This window comes from Podarcis raffonei, chromosome 11, assembly GCF_027172205.1.
Source record: "Podarcis raffonei isolate rPodRaf1 chromosome 11, rPodRaf1.pri, whole genome shotgun sequence".
NCBI lineage: Eukaryota > Metazoa > Chordata > Lepidosauria > Squamata > Lacertidae > Podarcis > Podarcis raffonei.
The window spans coordinates 57,214,502-57,231,981 of record NC_070612.1 but is presented as its reverse complement, the minus strand read 5'-3'; the positions used below and the strand labels follow the sequence as shown (position 1 = coordinate 57,231,981).

The window sequence follows — 17,480 nt, the reverse complement described above, 5'->3', positions numbered from 1 at the left end:
GCCAGCCGAGCTCTTTAAAGCTATGGCAGTTCACTGTCGGATCAGCAAATCAGAAGAGCGCACCAGGATTTAAAATTCACGAGTGAAAACAAATGCTGTATGTCTCTTTAACGTCACTCACAACAGCAAATTCATCTAGGCTGAAAGCAAAAAGGCAAGTTTAAAATCCTTTGCTGCTACTGTTCTGAACAGAGGGCACACAGTTCTACTGTATGGAGCTTCAATGAAGAAGTATTCACTGCCATGGATGTTTTAGCTGAGATTCCTGCATTGCAGGGGGTTGGACTAGATGGCCTCTGGTGTCCCTTCCAACTCTATAATTCTGTGATTCTATGAACGCTATGGCCAGGGATGAGGATGGGAGATGGACTCCCATCAACAGCTTTCCCATACCTTCTACAGACCATGGACATTTCCACAAGCCTACAGTGGTACCTCGGGTTAAGAACTTAATTCGTTCTGGAGGTCCGTTCTTAACCTGAAACTGTTCTTAACCTGAAGCATCACTTTAGCTAATGGGGCCTCCCGCTGCTGCCGCGCCGCCGGAGCACGATTTCTGTTCTCATCCTGAGGTAAAGTTCTTAACCTCAACCTGAAGCACTATTTCTGGGTTAGCGGAGTCTGTAACCTGAAGCGTCTGTAACCTGAAGCGTATGTAACCCACTGTACTAGGAAAGCCCACCAGAAATGGTTCACCAGGTAGGTTTCTTGTTTTACCTCAACATACATCCTTTGCCAGGCTTCCAGAATTGCCGCTGCTTTGTCTTCATTCCAGTTGATGTGCGAAACATACTCATACCCCTTGAAGTGCTCATACATTTGCTTAGGAGTCATTAACTGAAACATGGTTTGTAAAGCCTGGGCACTGCAAGAGGAAGGGAGGTGGGAGCTTAGAAGGAGGAAAGGGTTTAGGGCAGACATTTTAAACGAAGACATTTTCAGCGCCTGGCGTCCTAAAACGAGCACCTTGAAGGGACCTTTGGGTTAGCAAGGTTGGAAAAGATCTCTGCTTGAGACCTCGAAGAACTGCTGCTCATTGGAAAAGCCAACTCAGGAGCAAGTGGATCAAGGGGCTGTCGAAGCAAAAGGAGGCTTTGTACGTTAATACGCTTCACCTCATTTCTGTTTCATTTTCATTATGTGTTGCTTTATTGTGACTGTAAAACACCTTGAGTGTTTGTCAAAAAGCTGGGGAATAAATGCCGGGAAATAAAACAGAATAAAGTCACAAATTATCTTTAGGCTCTGATAGCCATCTGCTTAAAGTCAAATTTGTAACAAATCCTCTGCAAGACAGGATCCCAGGCACCTGGGGGAAAACTCTTTTCTTTTTTGGCTTTTTATTTTTTAAATGCTGTAGCTATAAATATTTGTTGTTCAGTTTTTTATATTAATATTGGTATATGTGATTTACTACTTTTAAATATTGCATCGTTTTAAAATAATTTGCATTGTTCGATGACTCAAATTCATTTTGGAGAAATCAAGCAAATTATATATCTTGTACACATGCACTGGAACTTACAAATATTGTGAGCTACTTATTAATTTCCCTACTGCAAGAAGGGCCAGCTATGGTATTATTGGGGGTCACTTTGTTCCAGGGACTAGAACTATTTCACTTGCAGTAAGGTTATATCAGTGAAGACAGGATCGTTACCTTAAACCAGTCCCCCAATTTTTATACATATGAGACAGAATACATTTAAATCATGTAAGGTCCATGTAAGTGTACCCTGGGCATACAGTGACGAACATTTGAATGAACAACAAATTCTATTTTCCCAGCTGAATTGCTTAAAATCTTTCCATTATTAGATGGTGAAGGATGCTCTCTGGCAACTCAGTTTCCATAATACATTGCTTGCTTTTTCTTCTCCTGATCCAAACATATATAACTTTTTTGTATACCACCCTTCCACAATTCAAACTATGCTCAAGGCAGCTTACAACATGAAAAAATACATATGTATTTTTGTGTATGAAGCAAATACATAGGCCTGCTGCTACAGAGACCTTATGAGTGAAGTGTGAACAAAAGCACTGTGGCTTAAATGTGAACTACACTTTAATTACAATTTTGTGTCCTTCCAAGTTGGCTGAACCCTATTCTGCTGAACCCGTAATAAAGCAGTAACTCTAGATGACCTACAGCCAAAGTGGAACTGCACTGTACAGAAAGCATATATAACTAGTACAAATTGTCAAAACGTTCAAATAATATGTAGTAAGAAAGATTACTCTAGAAAGCAATTAAATTGTCATGGAAACATTCAGAAAGGAGATTTCACGACCTACCATAGACAACCCAGCTTAGCAACACCTTGCCCACAGGTGGCAAAGGTTTTCAAGAGAATTATATATTTTTTAAAGAGAAAGAAACAGGATATATGAGACAAGGCCTTTGGTATTTACCTGACAAGTTTCCCAGTACCATTTTTAACTGTGCCACCAATGATCAGCTCTTCCTGCCAATGCATATATTTTTTGGATAACCCATAGCATCCTCCACTTAAAACAAGGGCCACGTCTAGAGGCTAAAAGGCAAACAAAAGATGTTACAGAACCATAGGCCAATAAGAAAGCACAAGACAATAAAATGAAACAGGACCACTAACATGAATTCAGGGACTCCCCAAAGACAAGTTTGATAGTACACAGGAATCCTGCAGCAAGCTCTGAAAGGGTTCAGGGTTAAGCAGTAGTCAGGAACATACTTGAACTGTAAAAATACTTCATATTTACGTGGGGTTATGTTCCGGGGATTGTACCCAAAGCCAAACCGTGTAGTTAAAACCCCTTGTGTTCAATGACGGGTGAGATTGACAAAGTCATTTTTCAAAGGAACCCACCCCCTTTTATTTATTTTTCACTTTTTATTTGCCACATGCGTAAAGCTGAAAATGTGCAAGTTAAATCCATGCAAGTTGTGGGCTGACGGAAGAAGCACATGTCAAAGACCTTGTCTTTCAGCCATGATTCATTTACATGGCGATGTACACCCAGACTGGGTCTTAGGCTTCTAATAAGTGTCAGGACTAAATAACTGTCAGTTATCAAATTAAACATAGTCCTTTGTAATTCTCCCTCCAGTAAACATCCTTGGAAAATATAGTTGCCTTATCATAATACCCATTCTAGTATCCCCCTCACAGTAACACCGAAAATTATATTTGCCATGGAAGTGTAAAGCCTGATCGAACTATTCTTTAATTCAGGCAATTAAAACTTCTCTTGAAGTTGTATAATTAATGGTCAGTTGGAAAGGACTTGGGCTGGCCAACCGACTCAGGGAAGTGTAACAGACCTTTAGCATTCTGAATCCCTAGAGAGGTGAACAACAACAGAACTTTGTTCTTTAGTATATATTTTGCTCCTTTGGGTGCAGCAACTGGGGACTGTCAACCGAAAACGAAAAAGAAAACGTTGAATACTTCATTTCCTTGGTAGCTCCCAGAAAAGGTATGAGAATATGTCCGAAACCGCCAGAACATTCTCCATTTACTGAGGGACCAAATAAGAGCACGGTTCTTACTGTTTACATTCATATACCTAGGGAGTCAAGGAATCTGTAAGGTCACATTCCTGTGGCCTTCCATGGAGTATAGACCTCTGACACTGGACTAAATTGCTCCTGTCTCTAGACTGCAGACCAAACAAAATATGGAGAACTGGAAGCAAGGGAAGGCTTCATTTTGCCTTGAAGCTTAGTGACCACAGCAAGGGAGTTCATTCAGTTTCAAATCCTATGAATACATCAGTATTCTTTTAGGGGCTATTCCTTTTGTTGCCCCACAAGTTCTCCTCCAGAAGCATAAATCTCACCCTAAAAAAAAAAAAAAAAGCCCACCCTAGTGTGAGTGGAAGTGACTTCTCTTCACACAAAGCAAGCTCTGGATCCAAGCTACTAAAACCATAAAACAAAGTCAGTTCCACAATCATAGCTCAGTGACAACTGAATGCAAGACAGTTATTTTTAACTTGCACAACGAATTTGGGATTCTTTCATCCAACAATGCGTGCTTTTAAAACACATTCATTCTCCTCCCCACTTACCCTCTCTCTGTTCATACACATATGCATGCAAATTTCAAATATTACCACTTATAATTTAAATCAAAAGCAGCCTCTATTATAAAACATGTTCCTGAGCCAAAACAGAGAACCAGTTTGTAGGAACAGTTGGAGGAAGCGGAACAGGGATAAACATTTCACATGGCAGTCACAGTTAGCACTTAGTAGACATAGTTGGTGAACTGCCCTAGTGGCCTCACGAATCTAGTCACTTTGATATCCTAGAATCCCTTGCTTTGCAGGAGGGCATAAACAAAGCTGAAGATAGTACTGCATGTCACTACAAACAGCTGGTAAAATCAACACTCCCAGGAAGACACTCATACGGAATAGTTTCATCTCTTTCCCAATATCGCCTATTCCCCCGCTCGCTCTCTCCTTCTATCATGCCCACATTTGAAAATCCAAAAAGCGCAACGCATATTCAGGAGACGCCAGGAGCAACAAGCAAATGAAGATCTATGGAGACAGACAGAAAGCAGTCTGCAACCCATAAACAAATACATGCAGTGGAAATTCCAACAGGAGTGCTAAATCAAAATGTGGTGAAGCCATGGTCTGTTTTACAAAGCTGAAAGGAGTTCTTAAATAAAAATCTTCTCTCTGAGGATGTGAAACAACACTGTAAACAAGACTGGTCAAGACTGTTCTGCCCAGGTGGCAATGCCAGCCATTTATTTATTTGGCACATTTGCACACAACTCTTCTTCTGAGGAGCTGAAAGTATCCCGTCTGAATTCCATCTTATCTTTTTTGGGTTTTTTGTTTTGTTTTGTTCTGGAATCCATTTTATGTTTTGTTTATCATATCTTCATTTGCTTCCAGGTTTTTGACTCTTCATCCCAATCACATCATAATCATTTATCATTTATCTCAAGTTATCATGAGGTAGAGACACTTCAAAAAAAATTAAAAATCAATATGAAAGCTGTTATTATGAGATTTCTAAGAACAGCTGTAGGCAACACATTGCCCACATGTACCTATAAAATGGACTTTCAGGAGGGTTAAATTGAAATTTATTTTTGAGGCTGGCTTAGAGGATTGTAGGGTTCCACCACTCCTTCCACATTTCCTGAGTTAGCCAACAAAGGCCAAGCTAACTTACTTTGGTTGAATTTTTGTTGGGTGCTGTGATAGGACAGTCAGGGTCATCAGGATTCAGGCAAGGTCGATCCATATACCCATGTCCAACGTCTGCCTTATTCAACATTTCTTCCCAGGTATCTACTTGCGAGTTTATTTTCTTTAACTCCTCCAAGAATTCTAAGGGGTCAAAGTTGGTCCACTGCAAATGGGGTTTCCCTCTGGAGAAACAAAAGAGTAGGAACATAATGGTCAAAAAGGCATCAACAACCTTCACACTGACTCACAATATACACTTCTCCCCCTCCCAACCCTCCTTATTAACATCAAAAGCCCAAACTATGGATATAATTCACCCTAATTATGCCCTATTAACTGAGCAGAACTTACTCTTGATTCTGCCTATTTTAAACTGTGCTACACGTGATATTCATTCTTCAGTAGCCACTGTTGAAGACGGTTGAGAAATCATATCTTAGGACTGGTTTCAGACAACAAATTTCTTGTTAATGTGAATAGTCCCACCCATCCCAAAATAAATGTTTTTTCTATAACATCTGAACGGGGAGGTTACAAATATTACCTAAATGAAGTTCTAGAACTGTGATGACACTATTGTAGTTGGCTGTGGAATTACAGACACTGAGGTTGGCCGATATTCTTTGATATCTAACTGCCACATCATGTTGGGTTCATGTGTATGGCCAGGGATGTTCAAATGGACAAGAAATTTAATGTCTGATCTTGCCTTTCGATACTTTTAAAATTGGGATTACTGACTTCTTAGTTACTTTTAAAAGGAGAAAGAATTTCATATCACATAGGAATTGCTTGCCTCTGAATACACGTTTCATATGTAATCAATAAGGTTCTCGCTTTTTTATACTTAATAGTCACTGTGTTCCTTCAAACTCTTGTTAACTTAGCCATCGACTCAAAAATGCCTGAGCACTAGCTGCTGCCACCATCATGACTGTCTTTCTATTTGTCCTACCTCCAGTTTTGATTTCATGATGTTGATAGACTATAAAGGCTTTTGGCTGCCTTATTTTGCGGTTCAAACTACTGTATCTGCTTAACCAGGCTTAAGTCATTATTCAAACTCTCCCAACCAGAAAACACAAACCCCCTTATTCCCCCATCTAAAAAAAAAACCCTCTACACTGAAGGTTAAGAGATGGCCATTGCAAATTGCTTTTACAGAGACATGCAAACCAGGGCAAAGACAATAACACAAAAGCTAAGTCTTGCATAATTAACCAAAAATGTCTAAACTGATTAAAAATTAACTCTTTGATGGACACATTACGTTACATATAACAATCTTCCAAAAGAGATACCTTGTGCCACTGAACAATCAAATAAACAAAGGATTAGTTTCTTCCTGAGATTATTATTTTTAATTCAAGGTGACAATTCACATACTTTCAGCCAAAGAGAATTCTCAGGCCATCGGTACTATTGTACGTTAGAATTAAAAACAAGGAGGGAACAAAGCTTATTTCCCTCAAAATAACCTTTGTTGCTGCTGGGACATGCGTTCTAAAAGTATGATGGAAGTAGCTTGAACACAGATTCAGATTCTCTGCATTCACAGGCATTTGTTTTCAGGATGGTGAATGTGTTGTGAAACCATTTCCACAACGCTTTAGAAAGTATCCCTGGCCTTGCCCCACAAAGACAGAGCTGCTCTCTCTTATTTTCCTTTCCTTTCCTTTCCTTTCTTTTCTTGCATGGGAAGAAAGATTAGTGGTTGTTTTCAAGGTTGTTGGCTTTTAGAAGATTTTTGTGCTAAAATGTGTGAAAAGCTGAAATGTGACAGCACACTTCGTCTGAGAAGAAGCACTGCAAAAACTCAGGACATCTACCAGGAGACCGATTTTCCAGAAATTTGCATACTTGTTTCCTTTCCATGGCATGCACTTTAAGACACAGGACACACAGATCTTCAAAATGACTGCAGAAAACAACCCTGGAAAACAACCCTCGATAAAGTTCAAAGCTCAATCACTTCAGTGTCAATGCTAAATTGGTTGTTAAAGAGGAGGACTAAAGGTTGCAAATAAAAATTTGTCTGTTGAGATACTATTTATAAGCTGGTCCACGGTCTTTGTGGAATGGCTCAATCATGAGGCAGTAGCTGAATGCCTGGAGGAAGCAACGTCTGATCCAAGATCACATGCACATGGATGTGAAACCTTCGTGAAACCGCTGCAGCTGTACCCGGGTCTGATGTGACTTCTCCTAGGCAGCTACATTCCTGCAGATGGAGAGTCTTGTCTGAACATGTTGTTTGTCTTGTGACTCCACCTCCATTATTAAGACAAAACCCTCGTCAAAGTCACATATATGCAACTTCTGATATTTTGTTGCCAGTGCAGCATAAGAGCAAATCATAATAATGTGAAAGGCTACCATGCAGTCCACGCTGGTTTATATTGTAGAAAACAGCACTTACGGTAGATATGCAGTCCCCGACTGTAACTTTGCACCCTCCCAGAAACAATCCAAAGGTGTGATAATTAAACAAGGGTAAAGATGTTCTATGATCTGTCAAAGTTAGAAAAAAAAGCACACACCAAATTAAGAAACGTTAAAGAGTTCAATACAAAACTATTATTTACAGAGGAAAGCGTGTGCAGAATACAACGTATTATATGTACCTTGTCCATGTAACCTTCTGTGATCGGTTCCCCTGATTTATGGCATAAGTGTTCCAATTTCCATTGTCTGTAAAAAATTAAGAGCAAATCACATCAAAACCATAAATGCACACATTTATTTTTTCAATGTCCCCCACGTAGGTGGTACACCTTTAGGGGAACTGTAAAGCACAGGTGAAGCACTTTTAACTCCTGAAAAAGGGGCCTGTTGTGCAATCATCAAAACAGGGCAGTTTTTGTTTGTTGCAGAGAATGCTACTTTATAATCAGGGCTTGAATTGTGCAGGAATGGTTGGGAACACTATTTCTGGATATGTCTGCAGTCAAGTATTGTGTTCAATGTGGTATGATTGCCTTGCCATCCCCATCGCTGAGCCTGGACACTGAAGTCCAGCTCCAAGGTCTTCTGCTGGTTCCCTCCCTGCGAAAAGTGAGGTTACAGGGAACCAGGCAGAGGGCCTTCTCGGTAGTGGCGCCCTCCCTGTGGAACACCCTCTCTTCAGATGTCAAGGAAACAAACAACTACCTGACTTTTAGAAGACATCTGAAGGCAACTCTGTTTAGGGAAGTTTTTAATGTCTGATGTTTTATTGTGTTTCTGCTGGGAGCCACCCAGAGTGGCTGGGAAAACCCAGCCAGATGGGCAGGCTATAAATAAAATAATAATAATAATAATAATAATAATAATAATAATAATAAATGTTTTGCTCATTTGGAGGTTTATTTTGCAGGCATCATTTTTGCCATGACACACCCTATCACTCTTCTGGCATGCTTCAATTTGAATTATATTAGTTAACCTCTATGGAGCTAAAATCCTGAAAGATTATAGTGGCATACGATGTTGACTTGGTTGTTCAATCAATACATTTCCTTCACCCTTTGGAAACAATGAAATTGACTGCACACACAACCCTCTCTCGTTTATCAGACACCAACTTAAAGACTTTTGAAAAGCAAAACCTGGAATACTGTACTGTAGACAAATTGTTTGGAGTGACTATTATGTTACCAATTGGTGAACACTAAGGACTTTTTGCTACTTGGAAACCCATTAGTGCGTCAGGCAAAATTTATGCTGCACATTTATCTACGCTGTATCGAAAACAGCTTCTGACTTTGAAATATGACAGACCGTAAATGCCTCAAGATTAGGTCCAAACCTGTGCTATTAACCTTAACTAAAAACTTTGTTTAGCATCACAGATTTTCATAAGGCAATATTTATATATGTCAGCATACCAACAAATGAAAAAAACCAAAACAAATTAAATAAGAGGGTAGTTCTGTTTTTATTTATATCAATACCAAATCTGTATGAGCACCATAGAGGCATGAACGATTATTTTCTGAAACACCTTGTTCAGAGTAACTTCAGACATTTTAAGCTAAGGTCAACACCTGGAGATTCCAGGGCTAAAACTAATTCTCGAGGGGCTACCTATCCCCTTTCCCCCATTGCCAACTGAGATGCTAAATAGGAACCAAGAAAGAGGCATCTGTGGCTAAAAGAATTAGACAGACAGCCACTGTGAGGCTGAAGGCACCGGCCCATTTCCGCTTGCTTCCTTCAAAGTGGCCCTCCAGGAACACGAGTTGCTGGGAGGGTTCTAAATATTGAAAACCAGATGTGCAAGTCTGCCGCCATTCCATTTACTGTACTCCCACTGCATTGCCGAAAGGGGAAAGTTTCGCAGCAGAGATGCACATCTGAAGCCTGTGTTATCTCCTCTACATGAATTCGTCTTCACGTGTTAACAGCAGGAGAATTCAAAGCGGGACCATGGCACTCTTGCACCTCGTTGTCAGGTCCTAAGCTATTCTTAGTTCCGGGAAGTTAAAATAACATAGCCTTTTCTCTCCATTCCACCTTACCTGTTGTACATATACACGTGTACCCTGCTGGCTTGAAGTGCAGATTCAAGGTGCTGTCGTAGTGCCTCTGCTGTTAGCACATTAGCGCAGTCCTCTTGTGGTGTCTGAATCATGAGTTGGGGATTAAACATGGCCTCTTCTCCAATCTTCTGGCGCGTGTAACTTAACTCCCGACTCACTCGTCCACCAACTGACAGACAAATATTTACAACCTGGGATCAGCCAACAATAACTTACTCTGGATTCACATTCTAAGAGCTCACAGGCCACCAATAAACTTTCCCATATGCATGGAATGTTCTGTAGCCAGTTAAGAACTGAAGCAATTTTAAAGAGAGCTAATTTCATCTACAGTGCAGCAAAAAGACAGAAATTTCCCTTTATATAAAAAATAAACCAATTAATTGTTCCTACTTCACAAACAGAGGTGTGTGTTAAGTTGATTCCTGCTAGACACATGGTCTTTCAGTATCACACCAAAATTTCCACACGTAGAAAGTTTATTAACAAAAGGGGAAAAAAGGAACCTTTTCCTTGCAGACCAGACCAAATATTTCTCTGTTACAATTTCTTGCACTTGTATAAACAGTCTGCTGCAATGGCACATTTCAAGATAAATGACTTCAATTTACACTCTTCTCCTAAATAATTTGGCAATGGCAGAAGGGGAAATGTTTATCTTCCATAAAAAGGAGGTAGGAGGGAAAGAGTAAATGAGCATTAGTATGTCTTGCTGCTGCTAGTTAAAACATAAAAATACTGTTAAGTTAGGGTCACATAACGGTGCAGTTTCAGAGGAACAGAGTCAGCTACACTTAAGCGATCAATTCAAAGTGTCTAGAATCGCTACAGTGAGCTAGGATGTACCAGAATTTGGATTCCAAGGCAAATTTTATCTTTAAAAAGTCAAGAAACCTAACAAGGAGACACATTTATGCAGCCTAAAGGTCTAAAGGAAGCTAAAATGAAGTCAGAGACTGTGCGATCCTATATAGCTCTACTCAGTCTCGTGGTTTTCAGTGGGGCTTACTCCCAGGTATACAGGATTACGATACTATAATCTTTATTGTCATCGTCCCATACAGAACAACGAAATTGAAAAAAACCTACATCAGACATTAAAAAACCAACAGGCCTGCTATCCCAGTCTGGTTAGCCCCCCTGGTTAGCCCCCCAAAAACTCTGATACCCCATAATTAAATACAATATACTCCCACAGAGACTACCTTACACTGTGTTTAAAACCAGAATCGCATTTGGTTAGAAACTGTTTCTTAGGCGGCTAGTCCTAGTCTTTATAACCCTGTACCTTCTTCCAGAAGGCAGATTGCAGCCATAGAGGAAGAAAACAAAAGGAAACTAAAAATAAAATGACACATTCAATAACAGTCCCAACTGCTTGTATCTAGAGAACTGAGCACCGTGATCCAAAGATGCACCAGGACTGTTCCATCCCCACCTCATGCAAAACCATCCCTCCATCGTCTCTAGAATGGCATGTGATGCAGCTGAACAGCAAAGAAAACTGCAGAAACCAGAAGCACCGCTGTCCACAAACTGAAATGCACTGTGGGCCAGAGCCTCTTTTTAAAAAAAGTAAATGGTTAAAGCATCTTTTAAATCTGGCTCTCCAGATACTGTCAGGCCCCACTTTTAATTTTTAATTTATTAATTTTTAATTTATTAATCTTATTGATTAAGATGAAACAAAAACATTGGGTAATTGGTTTCCACCTTTGGTTTTAAATTTTCATCTCAAAACAATGCGTTTGCAAATAAGCCCCTCGCTTTCATTGCTAGGTAATTTATGCTTATTGTAACAAAGTTTACATGGACATCAGTTCTGAAGCTTTAATTCAGCTTACTAAGACACCGGTGGAATTTTGATATTCCAACCTACATGACACATGTTCACAAGACAACAAATCTCTACATTCCCACAGGAACAATACATGCTCTGCCATTCCATTCCTAAATCTATACCTTATTTTATTTTTTGGAATATATGGAATTTAACACTAATTTCAGCCAAGAGGTCCAGTCTTGTGCAAGACAAAAGACAGCATTCCTCATCTCTACTGAAAGTGACCAACTGTTTAGTATCAACAGAAATTATTGCTCCTTACTCAAGGTGCTGTCAAACTATATTAATCTCACTTAACAAGGCAAATTTAGCTAATCAGCATTACATCATAGTCAGCAGGAAAAGCTGTGCTCTTTCCTTTCTCCATAAACCCAATAAGTGAATAGTGACAGATAACTAGATGGGTTTTAAAAGCATTTTATTCCCATGAAAATGAATTTCGTCAATTACATAGCATTGTATATTTTAGTAGCATATATATATATATATATATGTGTGTGTGTGTGTGTGTGTGTGTGTGTATATATATATATATATATATATATGTATGTATATGTATATTTATATTTATATATACACATAGTGGATTGTTTTTGAGCTTAAAAGCTGTAACGTATTTAAAATTACATTGAATACAATTAATTGTATTTAATTGCAATGTAATTGTTCACAGTTCTTTAAAAAGTTGATATAAATGGATCGGAAGTAATACCCCCCCCCAAAAAAAAATACACAAGAAGGAAAGAACTATGTGTGAATGCTGTCTTTCCTGTAGTTTTTTTCTTTTAATCCTTAAAGTGTAAAGACCTTATAATGTACTCTCGCACAGACAACTGCTTGATAATTTTTCCAAACTGCTTTCCCCAAAACTCTGCTCCAGTTTTTCAAAGAACAAAAGACCTCTCCACAAGAAAATGCCACTTTATGTGACGCCTTTAACATCAATATACACCCAGGCTGACACATCACCCTCACACGTCTAACACACTCTGATCACCCCAGGAAGACGAGCAAACCTGTACACATATTTCTATCCTTTTCTTTTGTCATTCCTAAAAGCTGTTCACAAACTATTATGAAAATTCATAATTAAAACAGCTATCGCAGAATTGTATAGTTGGAGGGGATCCTGAGGGTCATCTAGTCCAACCCTCTGCAATGCAGGAACCTAAGCTAAAGTATCCATGACAGATGGCCACCCAACCTCTGCTTAAAAACCTCCAAAGAAGGATAGTCCACGACCTCCAGTGGGAGTCAGTTCCACTGTCAAACAGCTGTTACTGTCAGTATAACATTGTTAAGTATAATGTCGGGAAAAGTTCATCATTACAGTGGTACCTCGGGTTACAGATGCTTCAGGTTACAGACTCCGCTAACCCAGAAATAGTACCTCGGGTTAAGAACTTTGCTTCAGGATGAGAACAGAAATCGTGCTCTGGCGGCCATGCGGCAGCAGCAGGAGGCCCCATTAGCTAAAGTGGTGCTTCAGGTTAAGAACGGACCTCCAGAACGAATTAAGTTCTTAACCCGAGGTACCACTGTAATTTGTATGCTCCATACATTTTCTGCTATTTAATTACAGTGGTACCTCGGGTTAAGAACTTAAATCGTTCTGCAGGTCCGTTCTTAACCTGAAACTGTTCTTAACCTGAGGTGCCACTTTAGCTAATGGGGCCTCCCGCTGCCGCCGCACGATTTCTGTTCTCATTCTGAGGTAAAGTTCTTAACCCGAGGTACAGTTTCTGGGTTAGCGGAGTCTGTAACCTGAAGCATCTGTAACCTGAAGTGTCTGTAACCTGAGGTACCACTGTATTATATTGACCTTCAAGCACTTACTGGTAACACTGCCTGGTTCAAAAAGACCATGAAGGATGACATGAAGAGCCAGCCTCCTTGGAGTAAAAGAGTTCTACAATGCTGGTGCCACTCCTGAAAAGATTCTGTCCTAAGCAACTACCCAGTCAAAGGCGACTCTGGGGTTGCGGCGCACGGAGCGCACGGAAATGCCGTTTACCTTCCCTTCGCAACGGTACCTATTTATCTACTTGCACTGGCGTGCTTTCAAACTGCTAGGTTGGCAGGAGCTGGGACAGAGCAACGGGAGCTCACCCCGTCGTGGGGATTCGAACCGCCAACCTTCTGATTAGCAAGCCCTAGGCTCAGTGGTTTAGGCCACAGCACCACCCGCATCCCTTTGCTCTTAATATATGGGGGTACATTAATATAGAAACCTATTCCTACTTGCTTAGTAGTGTAGCACAAGCATGGCCAACGTAGCCAAGTTCCTTTCTTGGAGTACGCCATATTCATGGATGGTGAATAAGTGAACTGATAGGCCTAAGCACATATGGCAGTCTGGCACAGTGTGCTCCAGTGCTAACCACAACACTTGTGATGCCATGGAAAATTAGTGGTCTGTGATCAAATAATTCAGACAGTCTGCTTGAGTGAGTTTGGTAGACTCTGAGCAGGGAGAGACGGCACCCAGACAAATGCAAACATAAATAGCAAACAATCTGCCCAGAACAAAAGCTGTTGCGAAAGATTCTGTTAAACACCACGATGACAGTGGTTTTCTTCTTCAACTTTTTTAAAAAATCCTCCCCTTCCTTATTGTTTCTTCCACTAGGATGGAAAACAATGGCATTTTTCGTGTTTGTGTGTTTAAGTTCTAAATAAACAACATATAAATTATATGAAGAGATCTTAGTAACAATGCAGTAAATCAAAAAAGGTAACTACAAATATAATGTCAAATGTACAATGCAATAAAAAAAACCCCACTTCTTTACATTGCAAATGAAGAATAAATTAAAACATTCTTGGGAGATTTCACGTTTCTAGAGCTACTTGGTCGCATCCTGAACTTCTTCACTGAGGCCACAACCCACTTAACTATGGAGCAGATCAATAACAACTCAAGATAATGTCAATAAGGAGAAATACATGGCATGGAAGTTTACATTTAGCTGAGCACAACCTCCTTATGTTGGTTTTAAGCCGTGTTTTCTCAGGAAAGCAGGTAACTTGTGAAAGTTATTATAGTTCTCTGCACAGGAAAGTGAGAAATAATATCCTGGCCTTTCCTATCAACTGAAGACTTGATGGAATAAAACTATCATCGGTTTTATTATTTCCATTTACACCCTGCTTTTTGACCCTATTGGGGATCAAGGTAGCTGACATGGTTTTAGACAAAACTTGCAAAGATTACAAAACTACTTACTTAACAGGAGTAGCCAATTAAAAACTCCCACAACCAACAACACTCACTGTTCAAGGTAATGTCTGAAGACTCAAACCGAATGGCCAAAAGTTTGGAAGAACAAAACACTTCATAAGATGGTCTTGAACTCCAGCTCCCATCAGCCTCCAACCAATAGTCAGGGATTATGGGAGTCTAACAACATCTGGCGGGATATTGAACTCCCTACGATAAAGGGAGTTCCACAAGTACAGCACCCAAAACTGAGAAGGACAAAAGGCATATAGCACGCAGCCCAGCCTCTAATTTGGGAAGCATACAGAGCAGGATCCCACCCAAACAGCTCAACAAACTTCATCTACATGGGTGGCAGGGGTAGGAAAGGCTCTGATGAGTAAAGAGTGGGATCAGGGCCATCTTTAGCAGATGCGGCGCCAGAGTGCAAATATCTGCCCAGCGCCCCCAAATTACCACAGATAGTGGGTGTGTGAAGCTGTGCACTGCCAACCACTGGGGGGGCGCAACTCTCCCCCATGCCGCCGCAGGAGAGCAATATAGTTGGTGGGGCGCAGCTGGCGGGTGTGCAGGGAAAGGGGAGGCCGCCAGCAAAGCTGCACAGCTCCCCCATTTGCTGGGGCGCCCCTGAGAGGCTGGCGCCCCAGCAAATGGAGAGCCAGTGTGGTGTAGTGGTTAAGAGCGGTAGTCTTGTAATCTGGGGAACCGGGTTCGCGTCTCCGCTCCTCCACATGTATCTGCTGGGTGACCTTGGGCCAGTCACACTTCTTTGAAGTCTCTCAGCCCCACTCACCTCACAGAGTGTTTGTTGTGGGGGAGGAAGGGAAAGGAGAATGTTAGCCGCTTTGAGACTCCTTAAAGGGAGTGAAAGGCGGGATATCAAATCCAAACTCTTCTTCTTCTTCTTCACTAAGCCCTATGGGAAAGACAGCTCTGAGTGGGACCTAAATTTCATGACCAAGAGAGGTGGTGACTGCTAAAAATCTGACTGAAATTTCTGTGCACGCCTGTGGCAACACAGATGCATGCAAGCACTATCAGACAGCAGGTGTGGCTTTTGCATTTCACTGTTAACAGTCCGGGTGTGTGTGTGTGGCAGTGGCAGTGTACTTAAAGCGCAAAGCTTGGATGGTGCCCCTTATTCATTGGCAGAAAGAGGTGAAAAGAAGGGGCCAATTGTATCTCCAATTGGACCGAGGTTCATAACTGAGGTGCCTGTACAGTGAAAAACCTGCTACACATCAGCATACAATAGGAAATGCCTATCATCACATTACCAGTAGGGCCTCCTCCGAAAATCTAAAAACCTAGGCTAGGACACACCAGGAGAGTTGATCTATCAGGTATTTCGAGCCCTATTACACTGAGCTCTTCAGGTATTTGTACACTCAAAATTGAAACTGGTAGCATATTGGCAGCAAGCACAGATCCCAAAAGGTTGGTGTTGCGTGTGGCTTTACTTTGAGATACCGTGCAGCAGCTGGGCTACAGCATTCTGTACTAGCTGAAGCTTCCAGGTCCTCTTTAAGGGCAGCCCCACATAGAGTACACTGCAGGGATCAAAATGCGACATTACCAGGGCATGGATTACAGACCAGGTTATCTTGGTCAAGGAACAGTCATAGCTGATGAACTAGACAGAACTAAGAATCAACATTCCCAGCCACTGAAACCATAGGGCTTCATGTGATAGCTTGGAACCCAGGACCATTCCCAAGGGATACATCTGTTCTTTCCACTCCCATCTTGTCAGGATTTGATTCCAGTGTAGAGGTCATTTAGAGCATGCTTTGCCAAGCAGGTACCCTCCAGAAGTTGTTGGGACTACAGTTCCCATTAGTCCCAGCCAGCTATGTAGTCCTACAACATCTGCAGAGCACCAAGTTGGCAAAGATGATTTAGAGAAATAAGTAGATACTCCTTGGGACAACACTGCAGATGTTCTCATCTTCACGGCTGAAGCAGAGGAAAAAGTTAAGCAAGCATGCCGAAGTTTCTTGCTAACGTACAAGTCTTCATCTTGACAGGTTATATAAGTTATACGCCTATCGTAATAGCATTTTGAGGGTCTCATTCCTGGCAATGGGCAGGTTGGAATGTTACTGCTTTCCATTAAAATTTGCCACACTGCCTTATCCAAAGGGATACGACTGTAAAAGACAGCATGTGAACTGTTCTGGGTCCAAGCTGTCTGTCTCTGGAAACACAGCAGCAGCCACCCTTTCAACCTCTATATGCACATTAAAAACATACTGGGTTAGTTCCTGGGAGTTCCTGGCTGCAACGTTCCCTGGCAGATCCATTCCCCTACGATGACATCAGTAGGCTTTGAATTTAGCCAGGGAGCGGGGGTGGGAGAACCCAGTCATTACCTCAGAACGCTCTGATCTAGGAAAGAGCCTTCGAGATACAGAAGACTAACAAGTTGGTCTGTCCACCAGAACTGAGGTGCAAACTAGATGTGTGGGACGATCGCACACATCTTTCGCACGCATGCCCCATGGACATTTAAAGCAGAGGTGGGGGCCTAGATCCCACTGCTTTTTGGTGGTTTATGCCCAACTCCTGTACAGGAAATGTGCTAGGCAGGTTCAAAAATTTCAGAAAGCAGAAGAGCACAATGAGGAAAGGTCAGTGAAAGTGTCAAGTTCTTCACACTTGTCACACTTGTCCTCACAACACACACACACCCCATTGT

The 17,480-nt window shown here is 41.2% G+C and overlaps 1 protein-coding gene across 3 annotated transcripts in view; it reads right to left on the bottom strand.

Moving 5' to 3' along the window:
• The window catches only part of PTCH1 (patched 1), a 111,502-nt gene that overhangs the window by 48,019 nt on the left and 46,003 nt on the right, over positions 1-17,480 (bottom strand). For all 3 annotated transcript variants that reach the window (XM_053409173.1, XM_053409174.1, XM_053409172.1), the window contains 6 exons: positions 9,699-9,888; positions 7,824-7,890; positions 7,619-7,710; positions 5,183-5,381; positions 2,416-2,537; positions 718-865 (listed from right to left, as the gene is read on the bottom strand). In XM_053409173.1, the coding sequence (XP_053265148.1) occupies positions 718-865; positions 2,416-2,537; positions 5,183-5,381; positions 7,619-7,710; positions 7,824-7,890; positions 9,699-9,888 (818 nt within the window). The remainder of the gene's footprint in view (positions 1-717; positions 866-2,415; positions 2,538-5,182; positions 5,382-7,618; positions 7,711-7,823; positions 7,891-9,698; positions 9,889-17,480) is intronic.